Source organism: Daucus carota, chromosome 5 (assembly GCF_001625215.2).
Source record: "Daucus carota subsp. sativus chromosome 5, DH1 v3.0, whole genome shotgun sequence".
In the NCBI taxonomy this organism is placed as follows: Eukaryota; Viridiplantae; Streptophyta; class Magnoliopsida; order Apiales; family Apiaceae; genus Daucus; species Daucus carota.
The window spans coordinates 14,792,212-14,811,948 of record NC_030385.2 but is presented as its reverse complement, the minus strand read 5'-3'; the positions used below and the strand labels follow the sequence as shown (position 1 = coordinate 14,811,948).

General features: G+C 34.1%; 1 protein-coding gene across 2 annotated transcripts; it reads right to left on the bottom strand.

The window, feature by feature from the left end:
* Window positions 1-1,096: 1,096 nt before the first annotated feature.
* LOC108223980 (protein MICRORCHIDIA 2) lies at window positions 1,097-17,135 on the bottom strand. Of its 2 annotated transcripts, none has more exons than XM_017398481.2 (18): window positions 16,748-17,135; window positions 16,574-16,648; window positions 16,455-16,489; window positions 14,573-14,651; window positions 14,372-14,461; window positions 12,024-12,099; window positions 10,685-10,763; window positions 10,464-10,592; window positions 8,307-8,405; window positions 5,783-5,890; window positions 5,552-5,701; window positions 4,193-4,285; window positions 3,295-3,346; window positions 3,111-3,222; window positions 2,681-2,984; window positions 2,084-2,169; window positions 1,517-1,559; window positions 1,097-1,423 (listed from the first exon to the last, which is right to left on the bottom strand). In XM_017398481.2, exons 1-18 carry the CDS (start codon window positions 16,998-17,000, stop codon window positions 1,310-1,312), a joined length of 1,977 nt encoding a protein of 658 aa, XP_017253970.1. In that variant the 5' UTR covers window positions 17,001-17,135; the 3' UTR covers window positions 1,097-1,309. The 2 variants fall into 2 exon arrangements, with proteins under 2 accessions (XP_017253970.1, XP_017253969.1); XM_017398480.2 differs by having other exon boundaries at window positions 2,084-2,172; window positions 16,748-17,134.
* Between the last annotated feature and the right edge of the window lie 2,602 nt (window positions 17,136-19,737).

The window sequence follows — 19,737 nt, the reverse complement described above, 5'->3', positions numbered from 1 at the left end:
TATTATTTTTTCACATTCACATATTTTGTTAAAAAAAGATTATTTATGATTCTGATAATATAATTACACATGAAAAATTATTTAAACACAATAAAAACTAGAATGATTCAACACACTCATAATATAATTACACATGAAAAATTATTTAAACACAATAAAAACTAGAATGATTCAACACGCTTCCACCGTAGTGTCGAGTAGATATTGTTTGTTACTTTCTCTCGAACCATAATAATTTTTTAATAATTAAATCACTTTTTTCTCTTGTTTATCTTGAAATACCTTGAATTTTTATTTCTACACACGTCGCTTTTTTGGAGGTCTACAATTCTATCACGCACAAAAGTTAATAGTATACCACTGCTGCAAATAGCGCCTGCTGCAAATAGCGCGTTTAGATGGAACTCATCAATGTATCGAGAGATTGGGTCTTTCTTGTGAGGATTGGCAAGCAAGTTGATTGAAACTGGACGGGTTTTTATGCTAGTTTCCTTCGGAAAGGGGACAACCAAGAATAGATCAGTTAAAAAAGGAATGGCACAAAATTCGAACCATGAAAAGAATAAATAAGAAATAAGGTAGTGATCCCACCAATGAGAAATTAGTTATTCAATTTATATATAAACAATGACTTCGAATATATAAACATCAGCCCCCTCCGCACAAGCATGAAGTTTTGGGTAATTTTCTTGTCTACTCCGAAATGGGAAATTTATGTGACTATTTGCAGATCAGTTCTAGCTTATAGGTACAAGGAGATTTCAAATTTATCATGTCAATGGACACTCGATTTCAGGCAAGAAGAAAAGGAGTGACTGAAAATGAACATGGCATCAACACTTGAAAATAACAAATGCAAATAAAGGTAAATAAAACAGTGATATACTATACTTCTGTTCCCTTGGTCCTTAAACAGAAAGAATTTCAAGGTTTATATGCAGTTTTGTCTTTCCATGGAAACAATTGAAGTGGGAGGCTGGAGAACAGAAATAATGAGAAAGACACTAAAACGGACTTAATTATCCAAGTCCATGGGGGAATTCCATCCAGAATATCCCCATATACACTCGTGACTTGTTAATATTTGCAAAAAAGGGACATTATGTCTCTTGATTGAAAGAAATAGTTAAATGGTTATATCAACAATAGCAGAAATATACACGATATAACGGAAGACTGCCTAGTAATACATTACACAAGTACCTTAAGTAAACAAGCAAAGCGGTAAACAAGTCCTACCAGAGAAGAGCAAGATATACATCCTTTTAAACTTCACTACTTTTTCCCAGTCATGTCAGAGATGGTTTTATCAAGTTGTTGCAGCTTGAATTATAATTTTGTCCTTCCTCTGCCTTTCCAGGTGTGAAGAAAGTTCAGCACACTTTTTTCTGGTGTCTTCCAATTCCTTTTCTAATTCTTCAACCTGTGTTTAAACCAAATCAGATTATTAGGTTCGTAGCAATAATAATGACAATACGTTTGTGAGACAGTGTTACTGTCTGTCCAATATACCTACCGTACGTTTTAACAATTTTTCCTTTTCTGCATGTTCCTCGCACCTACAGAGGAATAAAAATACAATTAGTCTTTCCATTCTCTAAAGATAGATGGCTGTCAGTATCTTTGAGACCAGAAGCGTTGCACACTTTAAATTATTAAACCCTGTTCCCTAACAGTTATGGACATTTTTCTTTTCATTTGAATGAAAATAGGAGGACAACAAATTTCAATATCTTTAAGATGTGAATCGTTGCACAATAAATTATTAAGACTTGTTCCGTAACAATTATGAACATTTTCCTTTTTATTAGTCTCAAAATAGGAGAGAGACCGGCTATAATTTCATGCTATATAATACTGAAATAGTATCAAGTTTTTATACGCAGTTATTCATCTCAATCAGATTGAAAACTATCAAAAGAATGTTTAGAGTCTCTTGAGCTAATGTTATCCTGACGCGGGTGAATATCCATGTACAGATCCACAAGGAATTTTGGCACATAAGAGATAGATATTGTCTGCTTTGTAAAGTGGACAAATCCACTTGAAGTTGGTGGAGATGCACTATAAATATAATACGCACCTCACAAACAGTTGGATATTCTCCTCACAGATTTGATCAATTGATGCAGCAGATCCTGAAATTTCTACAAGCTGTCCTTCAACAGACTTCTGCAGTAAATGTCATTGACCAACGAAAGAATTACGACAAATACTAATAGCAGGAGACAGTTGATAAAAACAGCGATCCATGGTAGCTTGGTGCTAAAAGATTAAACAATCAGAATAAAGCATAAAGGCAGCTACAACTACGAAACTTCTGATATCCAAAATCGAAGACATGACAGTAACACATAAATGTTAAATTACAAGCTAATATGGAAAACATCTCCTCATATATAGATTCTTTACTTGTAAATTCCCTAAATGAAAGATTAATAAATGCACAAGTGATTCCTTTTAGCAGTAAAGCTTTAATAAATGAGATAGGTAACTTGCCATTATCCAACATCAATGAAACAGAGAGTTTGATTCGTCATTCATGAAGTGTAACAATAATATAATTTAAGATCATCAATTTCAACATATGCATATGCTCAACATAGATCATACTTGTGGAGTTAATAGGAATTTAACTATCAGAGTGGCCGAAAAATGGCAGAGAAAGCGTAATGCTTACAGCTGCATGTTTACCGGGAGGCTGAACTGCCATCTCATTATTAAAACTTGTTCCAGAGCTTTTCCGTGGCTGTAATCCACTCAACTCCTGCCGTGGATTGGTGATGCAAGCAATAAAAGGCTTGTTCAAAATCTTATCTTGGCCATTAGCTGAAATACCAGTAGCACTGTCACTACTTTGAAAGTTCTGCTGCACATTCCTATTGTGTTCAACTGGAGGACTGATAGAAATATTATTTTGCAGGGTACGGGCACTGGTTTTCTTATCTAAAGGTCTGTGCCCTACCAACTCACAGTGGCCCCTCCTGCATTATCAATCAAATATGCATAACGAAGTTAAAGCCTCAATGCCACAATAGGACACCGACCCCTTAATGAATTATCACATATCCTCGCAATTTTAACTAGGCTTTTAAAAAACTAAAGCACACCAGTATTCCAGTTGCATCTGCTTCAGCCTCATTTCCAGCCTGTGAAAAAGAGATGACCTCTCAAAATCCTGCTTGTCATGCGCTGGTTCTATGAAATTTGCTTCAAGCACTCCTGAAACAAAAACCAGGTAATCAAACAAATTTAAATTAAACAAGAATATAGCATTCGGGTCATGGACATTACCAACAACACCTATCCCCTGTGAGTTACCATCACCAGTGACTTTCCAGAATGGCTGAAACAACACGAAGCACCATTTACTACCAATATTTTTATAAAAAAACACAACCTAAGCTATATTAAAATAAGTAAAATTTGAAAAAGAAGTATGCTGGTTGTTAACTTATAGTTCCTGGTAGTAACTTCTAAAACTAGTCTGTTACTTTGGAGGTAATGATTTTCCCCTTGCGAATACTTTTAGCGGTGGAGCTTTAGAACGAGCCTAGATAAACCTTCAAATATCAGATTTGTAGTACCATACCAATCATGCTTGATATTAGCTGGAATTAGAGATCTCAGTTCTACGGAGTAGTGATTACTTTCGAGTTTCCATCCTATCTTTATCTTAATCTCGTGTCATAATAATCTTCCCTTTTCTCCTGATGTTCCCCCCTACTTATTATACTCAATTTCTCTATTATTTCTATCTTCTTATGTTCCTATGAGATAGCAGGACTTCATTGAAGCCTAATAATAGAGCTATTTTTAATAAAATATAATCATTCGACATGTGGGGGAAATTTTTGAAGTCAAAGGTCAAAGATATTGTATAAACTTTGAAGATGCACTAAGCTGTCCGTCCTGCAAGTCGCAACATTATCCATTCAGAGAAAATAAAGCCATTTCATAATGAGGTGACAGACATGTGTCCTGATATGTACAATCCATATTTCAGCAGTAGCACCCAATAAAAATAACATCCCTCACTTTGGAACCAAATAAGCAAGAAAATATAGCCATGATATATTCACTATTAAAGATGGGAATGCATAAATTAGCTTTAGAACGCATCAGAGTAAATTAATGCATTAAACTAATAAATTCATTATGATGCATCTTAGACAAAAATTGTCAGACATACCCTGATGAGTCGATTTTTGTGGTAGACGTTGAATCCGCTTATTGAAATTGCAGGGAATTCTTTAAGAAATCCCAGAGTAGTTTCCACAGTAGGCTAAAAAAAGGCCAAACACATCGAAAATTAGATGTTTAGTAATTTAAAATTGCAATTGGAGAGTATTGGTACAGATGTGCATAAGAGTTGGGGTTTACAAGTTCATTTAATAAGCAAACTTATCCAAGTGGGCCATAAATTCCAATCAAAAGGAAATTATCCGGCTTATTCACAGTATAAAACTGAAGTACGAAGTAGCTAAACTACTAACCTTACAATCAAAAATTTAAGCAAGCACAATACTAAACTGTAGAGGAATCTTTAAAATAAACAATTAAGTCTGCAGATGTAGTTTACATGTTTAGCAAACTGCAGCACCATTTATTATTCAAGGTATCAAGACCTTTCCAGGAAAACTAGGTAACAGAATATTACATATACGTGATTTGAGACTACCAGGCTTGTTCATTAGTGGTGTCTCACAGTCAACCAGTGCAAACCAAACATACATTTGATAATACTAGGACGGTTCGTTCTACATCGTTAGTAACATACTCACTAGATACATTTTAAAGACAAAGAAGGATCGTGATTCTAGAGTGCCAAAGTACACAATAAAAGCTAAAAACATCAAGGTACAACAAAGAGACTACAAGTTGAGAGACTATTAACATAAAAGTATGAGAATATAAAATATTTCAAATATGCATATAGACTCTATAGAAAATAGAAGTTCACAGCATACCTTTAAATAAGTAAAGTTGGAATAACAATGTAAATTCAAATTTATATCAAATGATTGTAAATTTCAATAATCGGTAGTACCTACATATCACAGGACAAATATTATGAAAAAAATCACAGAAATCTAAAAAAAAATACCCATGTTTTTAAAATTATTTGCAAAATTACGGCCAAAGTTGCAAATGAGGTCGCAACCCCCTGTTTTCTGGCAGTAACAGTTGCAATTGAGGTTGCACCATATTTTTTAAAATAATTTCTGCAACTTGGGTATTTCTCAAAAGAAACCCAATTTTTTTTTACCAAACACCCATATACATAGTTTTCCTTTAACAGAAGATCTGTCAAATATAATACTAATCAGGCTTATTTTAGGACTGCAAAAGATTTTCTAAACCAAGAAACTGATTAACACAGGAATTATTCAGCTTCCACATAAAAGTTCAGGATGCAGATAAGAAAAATGAAGAAAATTCTAGCATGCAAGAATTATGCTCAGACTGGAGTAACAGAAGACATCACGAACTCATATACTGCACATATATACAACAGGCATAAAATATATATCTTCTATAGCAACCTTACCTCTTTTAATGCAGTAGAAACCTGTGGCCTGTAAGTAACTACTTTTGGATGTCTCAACTCATCTGCAATATTATACTGCTCAACTGGTTTCCCCCTTAAAATGATTTTGAAGTTCTCCAACTTTCTTAGGTACAACAGCGAAGCATATGCCTGTGGAACAAAATTCCACTTATCATTTGATAAAGAATGAGAAATATAACACAGTCATAGCAACATAAATTAGAGCTTCACCCTTAATGAAAATCGTAGCTGGTATGATATATGGGCTTGAGTTTCAATTGCTTTCTTTGAGGCTTTGGTCAGAGCCACACGGCTGATTTCATCTCTCAATCTTATATCCTGTTAAAAGTGACAAAAATACAGAATTCTGTCTGCAATACTTCAACAGAAATGCAGGTAATGTATTATAGAGAATGTTGCATGCAAACCGGAGAAAGATAACTATACCAACCTAATACTATCTAAACAAATCAACATAAGTAGAAAATACACGTATACTTGTAAACAATAAGGCAACAGTCAACCATCCTTAAAAATTGTATGACTGTTTATTCATAATGTAACAATATCAAACACTTGTGATAAAGTTAAAATACTTCTGCGCGTATATTTTCTACATATAATACCACCTCAATTTCGAAATATAGTTCGTTCGACTTTTTGGCACACATTTTAAAGATGTTCGACCGCATAGTTAAAACCGGTATTTTTAATATTTTATTTTTTGCAAATAAAAGTATGTATTTAATATTATATTTCACAAAGAAAATTTAAAAGCAATAATTTTAACTATGTAGTCAAAGGACTTTGAAGTATATGCCAAAAAGTCAAGTAACTTATATTTCAAAATAAAGGAAGTACAAAACTAAAAATCATTTAAGGTCTCTCAATTTAACTAGTCCATCATTCCAATTTCTAGCACATGTACTAAGTATCTAAGTCTAAGGGGTCATTTGTTAAATCTGGATCATTTTTCTGGATGATTGAAATCTCAATGAATGGAATAATCTGGATGGTGAATGAAAATTGTTGTTTGTTATCTGTTTTATCTGAATAACAAAATTCGTGAGTTTGATTTTTTTTATCAAACACATATGATTTATTCATTATTATGTATGACATATATTATTTTATATTATTTTTTTGTCTAGTTAGAGCACAGTCGTAGGTTCGACAATCAGACAATCACAATTTTATATGAATGAATAAATAAATGAATATCCACTTCAAAAATAAAATAAAATTATATCAAGATTTAATAATAATATAATATTTTTAATTTTTAAGATTTTAAAAAAACGATTATTCATATATATTACTTTTTAATTTGATTAATTATATACATATACTAATTATTATAGATGAGGAAATATATATTAAATTTTATAAGAAGAATATTTGAATAAATATTAATTACATAAAAAATAAAATTACACACAAAAATAAAAGTGTTAATATATTTTAGGATTTTAAAATATTCTGTTATCAATAATATCGACATTAATAATAGTTATATGTACTTTTTATTATCTTGATTTTTTTTATAATTATATATTAATTTAATATTAATAGTATAATTATTGACAAAAAAATGATGCAAACTATAATAAGTGATAATAATATAATAAAAAATGAAACAATTACATGTATTAATTAATTTTTAAAAATTGATATGATAATATCAGGTCACATCCAAGTATTAGGTCACAATCTGGATGAGAGGGGTATATTTTTTAGCACGGCTCGTCCAGGAACTTTTTGGCTTCGTCCAGCTAAAAAGGAAATTAACAAACAGTCTTAATCAACGATAGATGTGTCGTTCAGCCCATCAGGTGTCATTCACTTGTTAACAAATGACCCCTAAGTTAACTTCACTGTTAGCTTTGCTCCAAAGACCCAAACAACAATAATTAACTACTCCCTCCGTCCCTTTAAATTCTATCCACTTTCCTTTTTGAGATATCCCACTCAATTCTATACATTTCAAAACTTTCCTATAATAGTAATCTATTATAATTTAAAAATCTCAACCACCCACTACTTTCTTCCACCTTTTCAAATCTATCAATTAAATATGAATGGGTCCCGCCACTTTACCCACTCTTCTATATCTTTCATGTTACATTATACACTTTTCTTAATCTCCGCATTCAATCCAAACGTCTATAATCCAAAGGGACGGAGGGAGTACTTTATTAATACAAACTTTAACTAATGGTTAAATATCAAGTAGGTGACTAACTGTGTCCAAAAAATTCAAGCAGGTCACTCATTGCAAATTTGACTCAAATGAGTCACACCTTTGAAAATTTTTATCAAAAATATCACTCTATCGTTGGTCGAAATTCTTCAAATATTATATATTGAGTTTCGCACATTTTTTATGAATAATATTACCTCCAAATGAAAGATTCTGATTTCTAGTATTTTAGATAATATTGTTAGATTTTTAAAATTTTATCAACTGTTTATTTTAATTTTTTTGATATTTGACCCCTTAAACTAATGTCGGGTCTTTCCGTCTCATCTTATTTAGTTCACTTTAATCATAAAGTCAATCATTAATACTCCATTCCGAATCTCTGAAGACAAGCATTATTGGCTCATCATACCTTTGCTAGACTAGCTGGCAAATTTTAGGGACAAACTGAGATCACCACAAATACATAAACAATGTATCAAAAATTTGATTGTTAACAAACTCATTGTGGGTGAATACATGTTCAATAATATAGAAATATAAGTTTTAGAATACCTCATCATCGTCATCAAAACTCAATTCAAATACGCCTTCATCATTCAGCCACAAGTTGTAAATTATTATTTTTGTGCCATGAGAGCCAATGTCCTCAAACTACAAATGATAGAATTTTGGTCAAGGAGATTAGACAGGAAAGTGAGAGTACTGAATAATGTTAAAGCTTGTTTGACGTCCTTGAATTGATGAATACTATTATGTGTGAACATCAAGCAAAAAACATAAACAAAAGTCACCATTTACTCTACAAAAAGTCCTTGGGAATCACCTTTTTTTTTTGCTAATTAGAGCTCCCGACTCTAATCATTAAAGTTTAATGTACCTAGACAGAAGTTTTAGTGATACATACGATATCACACAACGCAAATGGCTTTCCTTCCGTGGGGAAATATCATATGCTTGGTTCTTGACAAGTCCATCACAATCATTGGGTCGATGTTTACTACGGATTTAAGGTAAATTTATAAAAAAATGTTAACTTTCTATTTTTATCTTAATCTCCTCGTGTAAGGAAAAAACCAAACATGTAACATGACTAGTACACTGGAAAATTTATTCTCATGAAATTAAGATATTATTTTGTTGGAGGTTGTGTTTAGCCTTCTCGATAATATGTTCTAGTAATTTGTGATAAAGTAGTTCATTGTTGATTAAGCATTATATAAAATATCAAATGCATCCTCAAATAGATTTTGCTTTAAAGTGGCTAAATTAATACTCTGTTCTCATGCATTGTTTACCCGTCTTTAATATTACCCTCTAAACTTTAACCTTTTCTTGTCTATTAAAACGGGCCACCCCATGTTTAATTCCTGCATAGTTGTGCACCCAAGGTTTTAATAAGGACGAAAGAAGTGAAAATAAATGCAAATTCAACAAAACTGCCTCTCCAAAAGTGGGATGAAAGTACTTTACTTGCTCTCCACTTGTTTTCCTCATTTTTTAGAACTCAGGAGCACGGTGTTAAAGTGCACCAGTGCACTAGCCCATGAGATGCACTCTGGGGGCTTATTATTTACAAATTTTGGTTTACCGAAAATCGGAAGTAGATAGTACACTGAAAAATGAAGATTTTTGCCCAACTATCTGAACAATTCAAAATTGTACGTCAAATGTGTAAAACAGTGTCTAAGAATGTCTCAACATGTGAGCGTGCATTAGGTATCAGCCCATCACAATGATATAGCATGGGCTTGGGTGATCCAAGATATATATAGGTAATAATTGTATGTTTAGACAATTATTATAAGAGGTATGTCTTGGCTGCAAAAGAAGGAAGGATTATTGGGTATAAACCCAATATTAATTGTATCTAATTTGAGTAAAATACTTCGGAATTGGAATCAAGTATTTCAGAATTAGATTTTGATTTGGCTATATATACATAGTCATATTGTGTTTGTTATGCATGCTTAAATTGTAGATTTAGGTATCACTTTGAGAGCGATTGCATGCTTGAGTATTGTTAGGCTTGAGTATCCTAGTTTGATTACTGATAACAATTTTGATTAATAATACAAGTTGGGACGTGGGTTTTCCGGTTTATATATTTTTGTGTGTGCTTTGCATTAGAAGATGAATCTTGTATTTTTATCCTTACAAGTGTGAAAAGGTAATATCACAGGTACATAATAAAAGTATAGACACCAAAAAACTATGGAAGTGTCAGTATTCACCGACTGCATAGCCTTTGTGCGTTATGGGAGTTATCACCATCTATAAAGCTAACACGTGCATAACCCAAAATGCTCTCAATACATTCAACCGAAAAAGAAACAATGGTAAGAATCCTTGGTTTGCAGTTAAACAGAAAGTTATCTATTCTAACAGAGCATGAATAAAAAAGAGTTACATATTACTCCCTCCGTCCCACCCAATTCTTTACATTGGTTTGGGCACGGAGGTTAAGAAATATGTATAAAGTAGTAGAAAAGAGAAAGAAAAGTGGGTGAAGTGGTGGGGCCCATTGATTTTTAATATATAAAAGAGAGATACTGGAGTAAAAGCAGTGTGAAAAGGGAGGAAAAGTAGGAAAGTGGTGGGACCCATTAACTATTTTAGAAAAGTTTTGTAATGTAAAGAAATGAGTGGGACGTCCATAAAAGGAAACTGTAAATAATCCGGTGGGATGGAGGGAGTAAAATATAAATAAACCTGTTGCAAAAGTTCATCTTTTGATACAAATGGAGACCATTCCAATATTGTTTTCAGGTTTGATGACCAATCATCCTGAGATCCATATATTATTGGTTCAGCCCAGTGATTAGAGATATCAAAATCAACCTGCAACAGGATTGAAAATTTTAAGTAAGATTCAGGCATCCAAAAACAATGATGAGTTGAAAAATATGACATAAGAAGGTCAACATATCTACCATTGGAACAATCACATCGTCTTGCCCAGTTTTACGCAAAAACGTATAAGATAAAAGACCAACACTTTGAGTTGCTTGGCTATAAAGATAGGAAAAGACAATGTCAGGTATTCACTGTAATACTTTGGATAAGGAAATATAGTTTGACTACATTACAAGTGCAACAATACATGCAATAAAAAAAAAAAAACAGTCGGGCAGAGAACAAAAATTTTGGAGCAGCTGCGAACATTTCCCATTCTGTAAATGTTGTTTGGAAACCCTACATATCACATATTATAGGTGTATCCAAATCCCTAGCTATAATAATATACCATTAGAACTCTAAAGCAAATTAATTGCAACTTGTGGGGGCGAGGGATGAGCAGAAACCGAACCAAAAATCGCAAGAACCGCATGAAACCGCACCAAATAAAACCGCACCAAATAGAAACCGAATAAAAACCGCACCGATACTTTGATTATGGTTTTGGTTTTAAAAATTTTAAAACCGAATACAAACCGTACCGAACCGCAATATAATTTATGATTATTTATTTATTGTATATATTTCAATATAATATATATATTGTATATATTACAAAATATATAATTATGTACATATACAGTTGATCTAATAAGTGAAATCTAATGCATGTTTTTAAGTTATTTGTCATGTTTGAATTTATAGATCCTAATATGAGAGCCTGTGGTTATTTTATTTATTTTTTTTTGAAATCAAAGGAATTCATTTATTAGGCCAAGTCTGCTACAACATAATACAGGATATCAGCGGGAACATTTTGTTCCGAGAAAATACAATCAGCATATACCTTCTTAACGGCTATACCTTTTGCAATTGGTAATTGGTATATGATAGATGTATTGAGTTACATCTATGTTAAGGGGAAAGCACTGTGTATTATAAAACTGGGTTGGTAGCTTGCAGGGATGTTAAGCTATTCCGTTATTTAATTATATTATTACTTTTCGCATATTTATTGTGAACTTGTTAAAGTTCAGAAGTTTTTCGAACTCTTCACAGTTTTAAAACCGAACCGCACCATATAAAACCGAAACCGATTATTTTATAAACCGAACCGCACCAATGGTATTTGGTGCGGTTTCGATTTTCAATTTTAAAAACCGCACCTTGTGGTTCCGGTTGCGGTTTTGGGTGCAAACCGCACCAAACCGCACCATGCACGTCTCTAGTGGGGGGGCTGAGTTATCAATTTTCAATTTATTGTGGAGTTGACAAACTTCAATTGAGATCTTGCCCAAGTAGATATTAAAGAAATCTTAGTGTGGTCATTTTGTGATGCTAAAAAAATGATCAAAAGACAAATCAAAAGAATACCTGGCACGGGATGAACGACTGAAGACAATCACATCAGCACCTAGACGCATGGTACTTGTCTTGAATCCATTTCCATCTGACCAATTAATTATAGGTTGGCCAATCAAAAATTGCACACGAGATTTTATCAATTGTTAAAGTTTATGGGTGCATTTGCTTCTGATATCTTGTAGTAGAGTATGTAGGTGAGAGGGACAATTGCCTGAATGATTTTCTACATATAACCCCAAGCAGATTCATGTCCAGTTTAATCAATTGATTATTTGCTAAAATATATATACATATACACACACACACACACATATATGACATCCTTCAATAAAAATAAAAAAATATAACTTCCATTTCAAGTTCGATAACCAAAATCCACCATCATATCTTGTTAACTTGAATCAAAATCTAGCTCATCTGATGATAATTATTATCACAATTCGAAAGCAAAAAAGAAAAAGAAAAAGGAAAAGCTATAATAGTTTTTAGAGCTTATTGCAATTCGCACCCCTAGACTTCGGCTCAAAAACACTTTAGTATGCATACTTTAGATAATTGCACTTCACCGCCCACAGGTATTTTGTGCGCAGCAATTTGCAACCCTTCTGTCAATCTCCGTTAAATATTTATGTTTGCCGTTACCTTAGGCGGGGTAAAATGGGAAAGCCGGCTGCAGGTGCCCAGAAAAAGGCGATAAGGTGCAGATTAGAGTAGGTAAACACCAGGATCTCGTTTATGGGGTTGGTTCTGCAAGATTCCCAGCCGTTTGGCAGGAAATCGCGAGCAAAAGCGGGGCACCATCGAGTTCTTTGACTCCGGCGGGGCTCTACGTGCTGCCAACGTGAAAACTGAGGGCATGGTTCGACTAAATCACCTAAGCAATCTAATGGTACCATCCAGTCGATCCCAGACTCAATAAATATGAAAATCCCAAAATTCAATCAAGAACATTCAAAGTTCTCGAAGAATCCTAATTCGAAAATCAAACAACAATTTCACCATGTTATTGAAGTCCAAATCTGACGTATAATATATGAAAATGATCAAGAAAGAATTATCTACAACATGCACCTCATCTTTTTTCCAGTTGATAAAACAACAAACAAGTAAATTAGGTCTAATAAACATGAGATTAGGGCTTATATAAAGTAAATGGAGGAAGAAGACTATTAAAAGTGGATTTTCCCATTTTACCCCGCCTAAAGTAACGGTAAACATAAATATTTAACGGAGATTGACGAAAGGTTGCAAATTGCCACGCACAAAATACCTATGGGTGGCGAAGTGCAATTATCTAAAGTCTTTGCATACTAAAGTGTTTTTGGGCCGAAGTCTAGGGGTGCGAATTGCAATAAGCTCTAGTTTTTAACTTCATATTTGTCTAGGTTTACAGTTTACTCGTCCGAGTGGTTGAATCTGAGTCATCCGCCTGCTTATAAGAATTCTAAATCAAGGGAAATGAGTGCTTATACTTCACCACCTAGGAGGCTAGGACGGCAAATGAGGGTAGAAAGGTGCTTGAGACAAGGGTGGGATTTTGGACAGCATGAACCTATCCCGAAGTCGATTGTAGTTAAATGAGATGTGTACTGACGATCCAAAGAGAACTTAGGAAGAAATATCCCTTATGGTGGCCATTGTTAGACATCACCATATTTTTTACCAGAACTAATACTCAAGTATTTGGGACTATATGATCCTATATTTTCATTTCTTGACGGTGACAGGCTAAATATTTATTGCAGTTTTAGGGATTTGCAGCTAGAGAAACCAAATCTATGTTTGGCGGAAAGAACGAAATTGGAAAGGGATGGAATAAACGTATACTGTGTTCTGGAATGTGAGTAATATTCATATCCCTTTACTCCATTCCAAGTTTACCAATTTAAACTAGAGCTCCAGCAAGTAATTTGAGAATAAATTCTCCATTATCTTTCCTTCACGTGTTCTTCACAAACTTTTTCATTAATATATTGTACTCTTTTATATTTCTTCACTCTTCCCAGTTAATCACTCTATCTCCCTTTAAATTTTGTTCACCAAATTTTTCTTTATTTCTTACAACCAAAGGAACACTAGAGTGCTGCTGGGGAAGGAGGCTTGGGAGTCCGATCTAAACTCTCTCTTGTGAGTCTCTATCTTCCTACTCCATTATATAATTTAATTAGAATGTCACAAATTAGATGTAATGTAAATAGTTCTATATTTGAAATTTATGTTTTAAGGCGCATCTGATTACAATATTCTCTGGGCACACATGGTTTTGTTCATCATAAATTCATAATATTATTGTTGACAGCAAGCAAGATAAGATCAATAAAAAATAATAAACGGGAGGCAGAAACCACAATACTTACATTGTCCAATTGTTGTGTTTGCCTTTTTCATGGAGTACCCCAAGCTCATGCACTTCCGCAAGGAATCTGGACACATTCCACCCCCATCGTCTATAAAAGAAAATGAATATTGGAAACCAATGGTGCAAATGCTAGAACTGGAACACCAATACTAATAATAACAAGTCAGTACAACTAAATAAAAAGGACAGGATACTACACCTTGGAAGAGCAAGGCAGGGGAGTTGTCCCTTTTATTGTATATGCGGTCAACCTTAACAAAGCTTGCACCGTTGTTTATCTGACACGTTGAGCAAACATTATATGATCATAAATAAACTTACCTTCAATGATGTCATAGTTGCTGCAATTAATCTTACCAGGTCTCGATATTGTTATATATATGTAATATCTCCGGAGTAAATGTATCAGTGTTACTTAATTATTTAATTATAAAGTATGAGTGAGTCAACTATTTAGCTGGAAGAAAGCTAGGCAATTCAGCATGACAGCATAGGCCATTGGCCATTAGATCAAGTTTTTTAAGTCCTAAACTCCAAAAAGTGGCAGAGACAATAATCACTCCCAGGGTACTACATAATTAAAAATTCAGCAACCACCGTTCACCTCAAAGAAGCTAACAATGTAGATCTAGATCATCTAGGCTTTCAGAACTTTTTAAGTAAGGATATACATAAAATTATTAAACTCAGATGTCAGATATAAATATATAAGGGATTAGGGAACAACATAAGCAAAATAGTAGTGCGGGGATCTAACCTATATGTCCACCTTCAAAAACAAGTTGTGCCATAATCCAACTTCACGGTTCATGATTATTGTAAAACGGTATGGATGACACTAGGTTTTTTTTTTCTTTCAATAGATTCAAGATCAACGAGTTACATTTGCTTTTTTGCCATCTTCAACCCCAAAGCCAAAAGTCTGTTAGTAATAAGAATCTATTTATTCAGTCTATCCAAAATATGTGAACTATGTGAATTCTCAAATATGTAATTCAAGAAAACCTAAAAAAATCCCAAAAGTTGACTTTTCTGTTAATCCAGACAGTTATTTACTGAGCTAAGTGAAAGCAAAATTTAAGGGCTTAAATCCTCACTCCTCATTATCTATATGTGAACCTATAACTTCTTTTAATCAAGTCCAAATAGCTAAATGAAGACTAAACTTCTAAACCTCATTGATGATAAGAAATCCTGGTCCTCTTCATAACATTAAAAAACCAGATGTGTCATAGTGAACTGCGGCTTTCCACATGTAAGTTACTCCCATGGTAATATAATGCTAATTCAGGAATCAGAAAGTGCTACCACACAAATCCTGAAACTATTAGCCTTGTAGATCTTTGATAACACAGAAAAGCCACACATCAATGAAATAAATAATAGACTTACACAGAAATTACAATCAAATGCAAACACTATGGATCATGCCATTCAGACTCGTAGGACTTCACCAATTGGACCAAATATAGGAGTTGCATATTCAAATACTCATACATATTGATTGGTTTTTGTTCATTACTTATAAACACCAACCTAATTAGGTAAAGAATCTGGTACAACATAATGTTTATGCTCTGTTACTGGGACTCTTCATTTTTGACTTTTTGCCCTGATAGCCGTGTCCACCAGACATGACATGGGTGTGGTATTAAATCTGACTCGGGTCCTTTTTCTTTTTAAAACCAGACACTTCACCTAGTAGCTTCCAGGTTTGAGTCGAATTTAAGGTCTTGTTACCATCGAGGACTTATTTCTATGCTATTCTATTGATTTTATGCTACGATTAACATACATGATCAAGTGTATGTGATTAATTTGTACACACTAATTCTATTTCATGAATGTTCATTATATTAGTCTAAATAAAGTTTTGCTTGTGTTAAGCTTACGCGCCGAGTCCCCGCACTCGTGTCTAAATTTTAAATTCGAATCCATATCTCCTAAATTCCTAATTATCCTAAAACTAGAATCCGCCTCTTGGATCCGCACCCAACGCCCATACAAGAAACATTAGACATTATGTTACTGTATTCGCATAACATATCACAACATAATAAATTCTGCATGTGCCAAATTACCTCATCAACAGCATTATCGAATAGCTCAGCTATTGCTGCAAAATATTAACAGATATCAACTCAATTGCACATTTCACTACACAATATTTAAAACAAATAAACCCAAAAAAAAAAAACACCTCCAAACGCCCACTTATGAGAAGTAGCATTAGAATGCAGAAACTTCGGATGAACACGAGCATGTTCTAATTCCCCTAAACAACATCAAACACCAAAACAAAAAGCTTCAGCAAATTAAACAACAAAAAGTCACAAACACAGATAAATATATATATTTAATCTATTGAAAAAACCTGGTAATAGAGTAGGTCTAGTTAAGTTAATTTCTTCGTAAGCACCGGCTTTCCAGAAGCTTTGAGAATCGAGCGATCGAACAGCTGCGGTGGTTGCAACGGGTGGCTCTGCCGGTCGCGGTGGCGCGTGAGGTGCACTTGGTGGCGGTGTGGGAGTGAGTATTGTTCTATTAGTGCTAGGCGTGTCTTCGTCGTCGCTGCTGTCGTCGAGTATGACGATATTTTCTGGAATTTTATTGCGTTGCGACGACATATTATGATGATAATGGTGATTTTAGGGTTTTGAAGTCGAAAGTTTGTCAAAGTTAGTTTTTTGAAAGAGGGAAGGGGAAGGGAGAGCGTCGTAGAAAAGTGCTGTGAAGATGGATGGACACGTGGTGCTTTAGCTAATTAGCTCAAGCAATTTATAAAAAAAATACTTGCTCAATGCTCAAACAAGTTTGTAAAAAAGAACCTTCTATTGGCGGTTTGACCGAAATTAAAAGAATTAACTTATTATTTAAAGTAAGTCAATTAGAAGCGAGAAGTAGTTTTAGACTTATAAGTTATTAAAAGTGTTTGGATATCTCGACTTATAAGTTCTTTAAGCGTTTGAATAATTTAACTTTTAAGTTGGTATAGTTTCGTAATTTTGTAATATGATAATTTGTTTCTTTTAAAAAATAAATCATAATAATATAACATCTTTTATTATTAATACATGAAATATTTTACAAATACAAAATTTTAAACTCTGCATTAAAAAAAACTGCAGATAATACAAGTAAAAAAGTACATCATTTATTTAATACTTATATTTGTTTTTTGTTTTGAAACATCAGTACTTGCATTACTCAATCAAATCAAAGTCGAGTACATGAGTTAAGAAATTAGGAGACGTGACATGCCACTCTCTATGATCAGACATAAAATGTGCGGTTTGAACTAACAAATGAGCCACACAATTCGCAGATCTGAAAACAAACTAAACCCTGCACATGATTAAAGTGCTTCATTCTAGTTTACCATCACTCACAATGATATTAAAGTATGAGCTCCCATCCTCCACGTAGCAAGCTAATGCCAATGTTTGTGAGTCTGTTTCAATAATGCAGTAGTCCAGTTGCAATTGATTTGTCCACATAAGAGCTTCTTTTAAACTCAATGCATCAGCCTCCCTGGATCTAGTTATCAGTAACACGACTACATTTAGCTCCAATGAAATGTCCTTGTGAATCTCGAATTACACAGCCAATACCAATATATCCATTTTGAGCTCCGGTTACATCCACGTTAATTTAAAATCAACTTTCTGGGGGCCTGCTTCACTTCTTATCCACTATCTCCCTCCTATCAATTTAAAATCAACTTTCCAATCATGTAGTAAATTCATTGCAGCAGCTTTAACCCCAAATGCTGATCCATTAGCTTTGTCCCAGACTCATTTATTTCTGTGATGACATATGCTCCAATAGTACATACTCAGCCGTACACACTGGTCCCTTGAACATCCATCAAAGAAACGACGTAGCACATCAAACACAGATTCATGTGGCATGATTAGATTCATCAACTGAATGTCATCCATTTGCTAGACTGTCCTGGCAAAATCACACTGGAAGAGAACATGCATATCCGTTTCTTTACTATTATGACACCATGGACAATTTTCATTTATATTTACCTTTTTCATTACTAGCGCAGATGATGTTGGTAAGCAACCCTTACAGACTCTCCAGAGAAAATTTGTAACCTTTCCAGGCATTTTTAACGACCATAGTTTCTTCCAAAAATTTAAGTGAACAACATCTCGTTCTCCTTGCAGCCACATATAACAGCTTCGCACTGTAAATTTACCCTTCTCATCCCTTAACCAAAACCATGAGTCATCACACTGCGCCACAGAAATTGGAATTCGATTAATTAGAGCAACATCTCTTTCATTGAAAATATAACGAAATACCTCAGCATCCCAATTTCGCCCCTCCATATCAATCAAGTTCTACACTTTAGCTTCTCTAAGGTGCATTGGCATACTAGTCGATACAAAACCATCATCACTATTTAGAAGCCAAGGTACCTTCCAAATATAATGCACCATCACCAATTGTTCTACAACAACTCGCCTTTATAACATCCTTAGCAGCCAAAATACTCCGCCAGATATAACTAGGACTTCCTCCCATTTCAGCATTCAAAAAATCCGTCTTAGGGTAATATTTGGCCTTCATAATAGCGGAAACAAGTGGGTTACTATTATTAAGGAGCCGTCATCCCTGTTTTGCTAGAATAGATATATTAAAATTCTTCAAATTCTTGACACCAAGTCCCCCACCCATCTTCGGAACACTAAGCTTCTCCCATGAGAACCATCTTATGCCCGATCCAGATGACCCTTTACCCCACCAGAAACCATTCATTAGCTTCTCAATTTCATCACAGATGATATGTGGAATCAGAAACAAAGACATCCAAAATTTTGGAATTGTTTACGCAGAAAACGAGCTTACCCTCTTTAGACAGATCCCTATTAGCCCATCCCTGCAACTTACGACCAACCCTCTCAGCTAAAAAGCCAAACACAACACGTTTATTCTTACCTATGCACATAGGCATTCCTAAGTATTTTCCAGCTGGCTTATTTGCTTCCTCCACTTCCAACCTATTACACACCACAACCTCATCTTCACTACTCGTATGTGGACTGAAGACTATGCTCGACTTTCTATAATTAACAGCTTGTCTAGAGATCTTCTCATATCGGTTCAAAATAATCTTCATTATATCAGCTTCTCCTCGTGTCGCTTTGAAAAAGATATAACAATCATCTGCAAATAATATATGGGATATACTCGGAGCTCCCCTTGCTATTCTGCATCCATGTAATAGACTTGTTTCCTCATACCTCCTTATAATAGCACTCAATCACTCAGCACACAAAATCTACAAGTAAGGGGAGATCGGGTATCGTTGTTGAATTACCCTCTGTGGTTTAACTTCACCAAAAACAG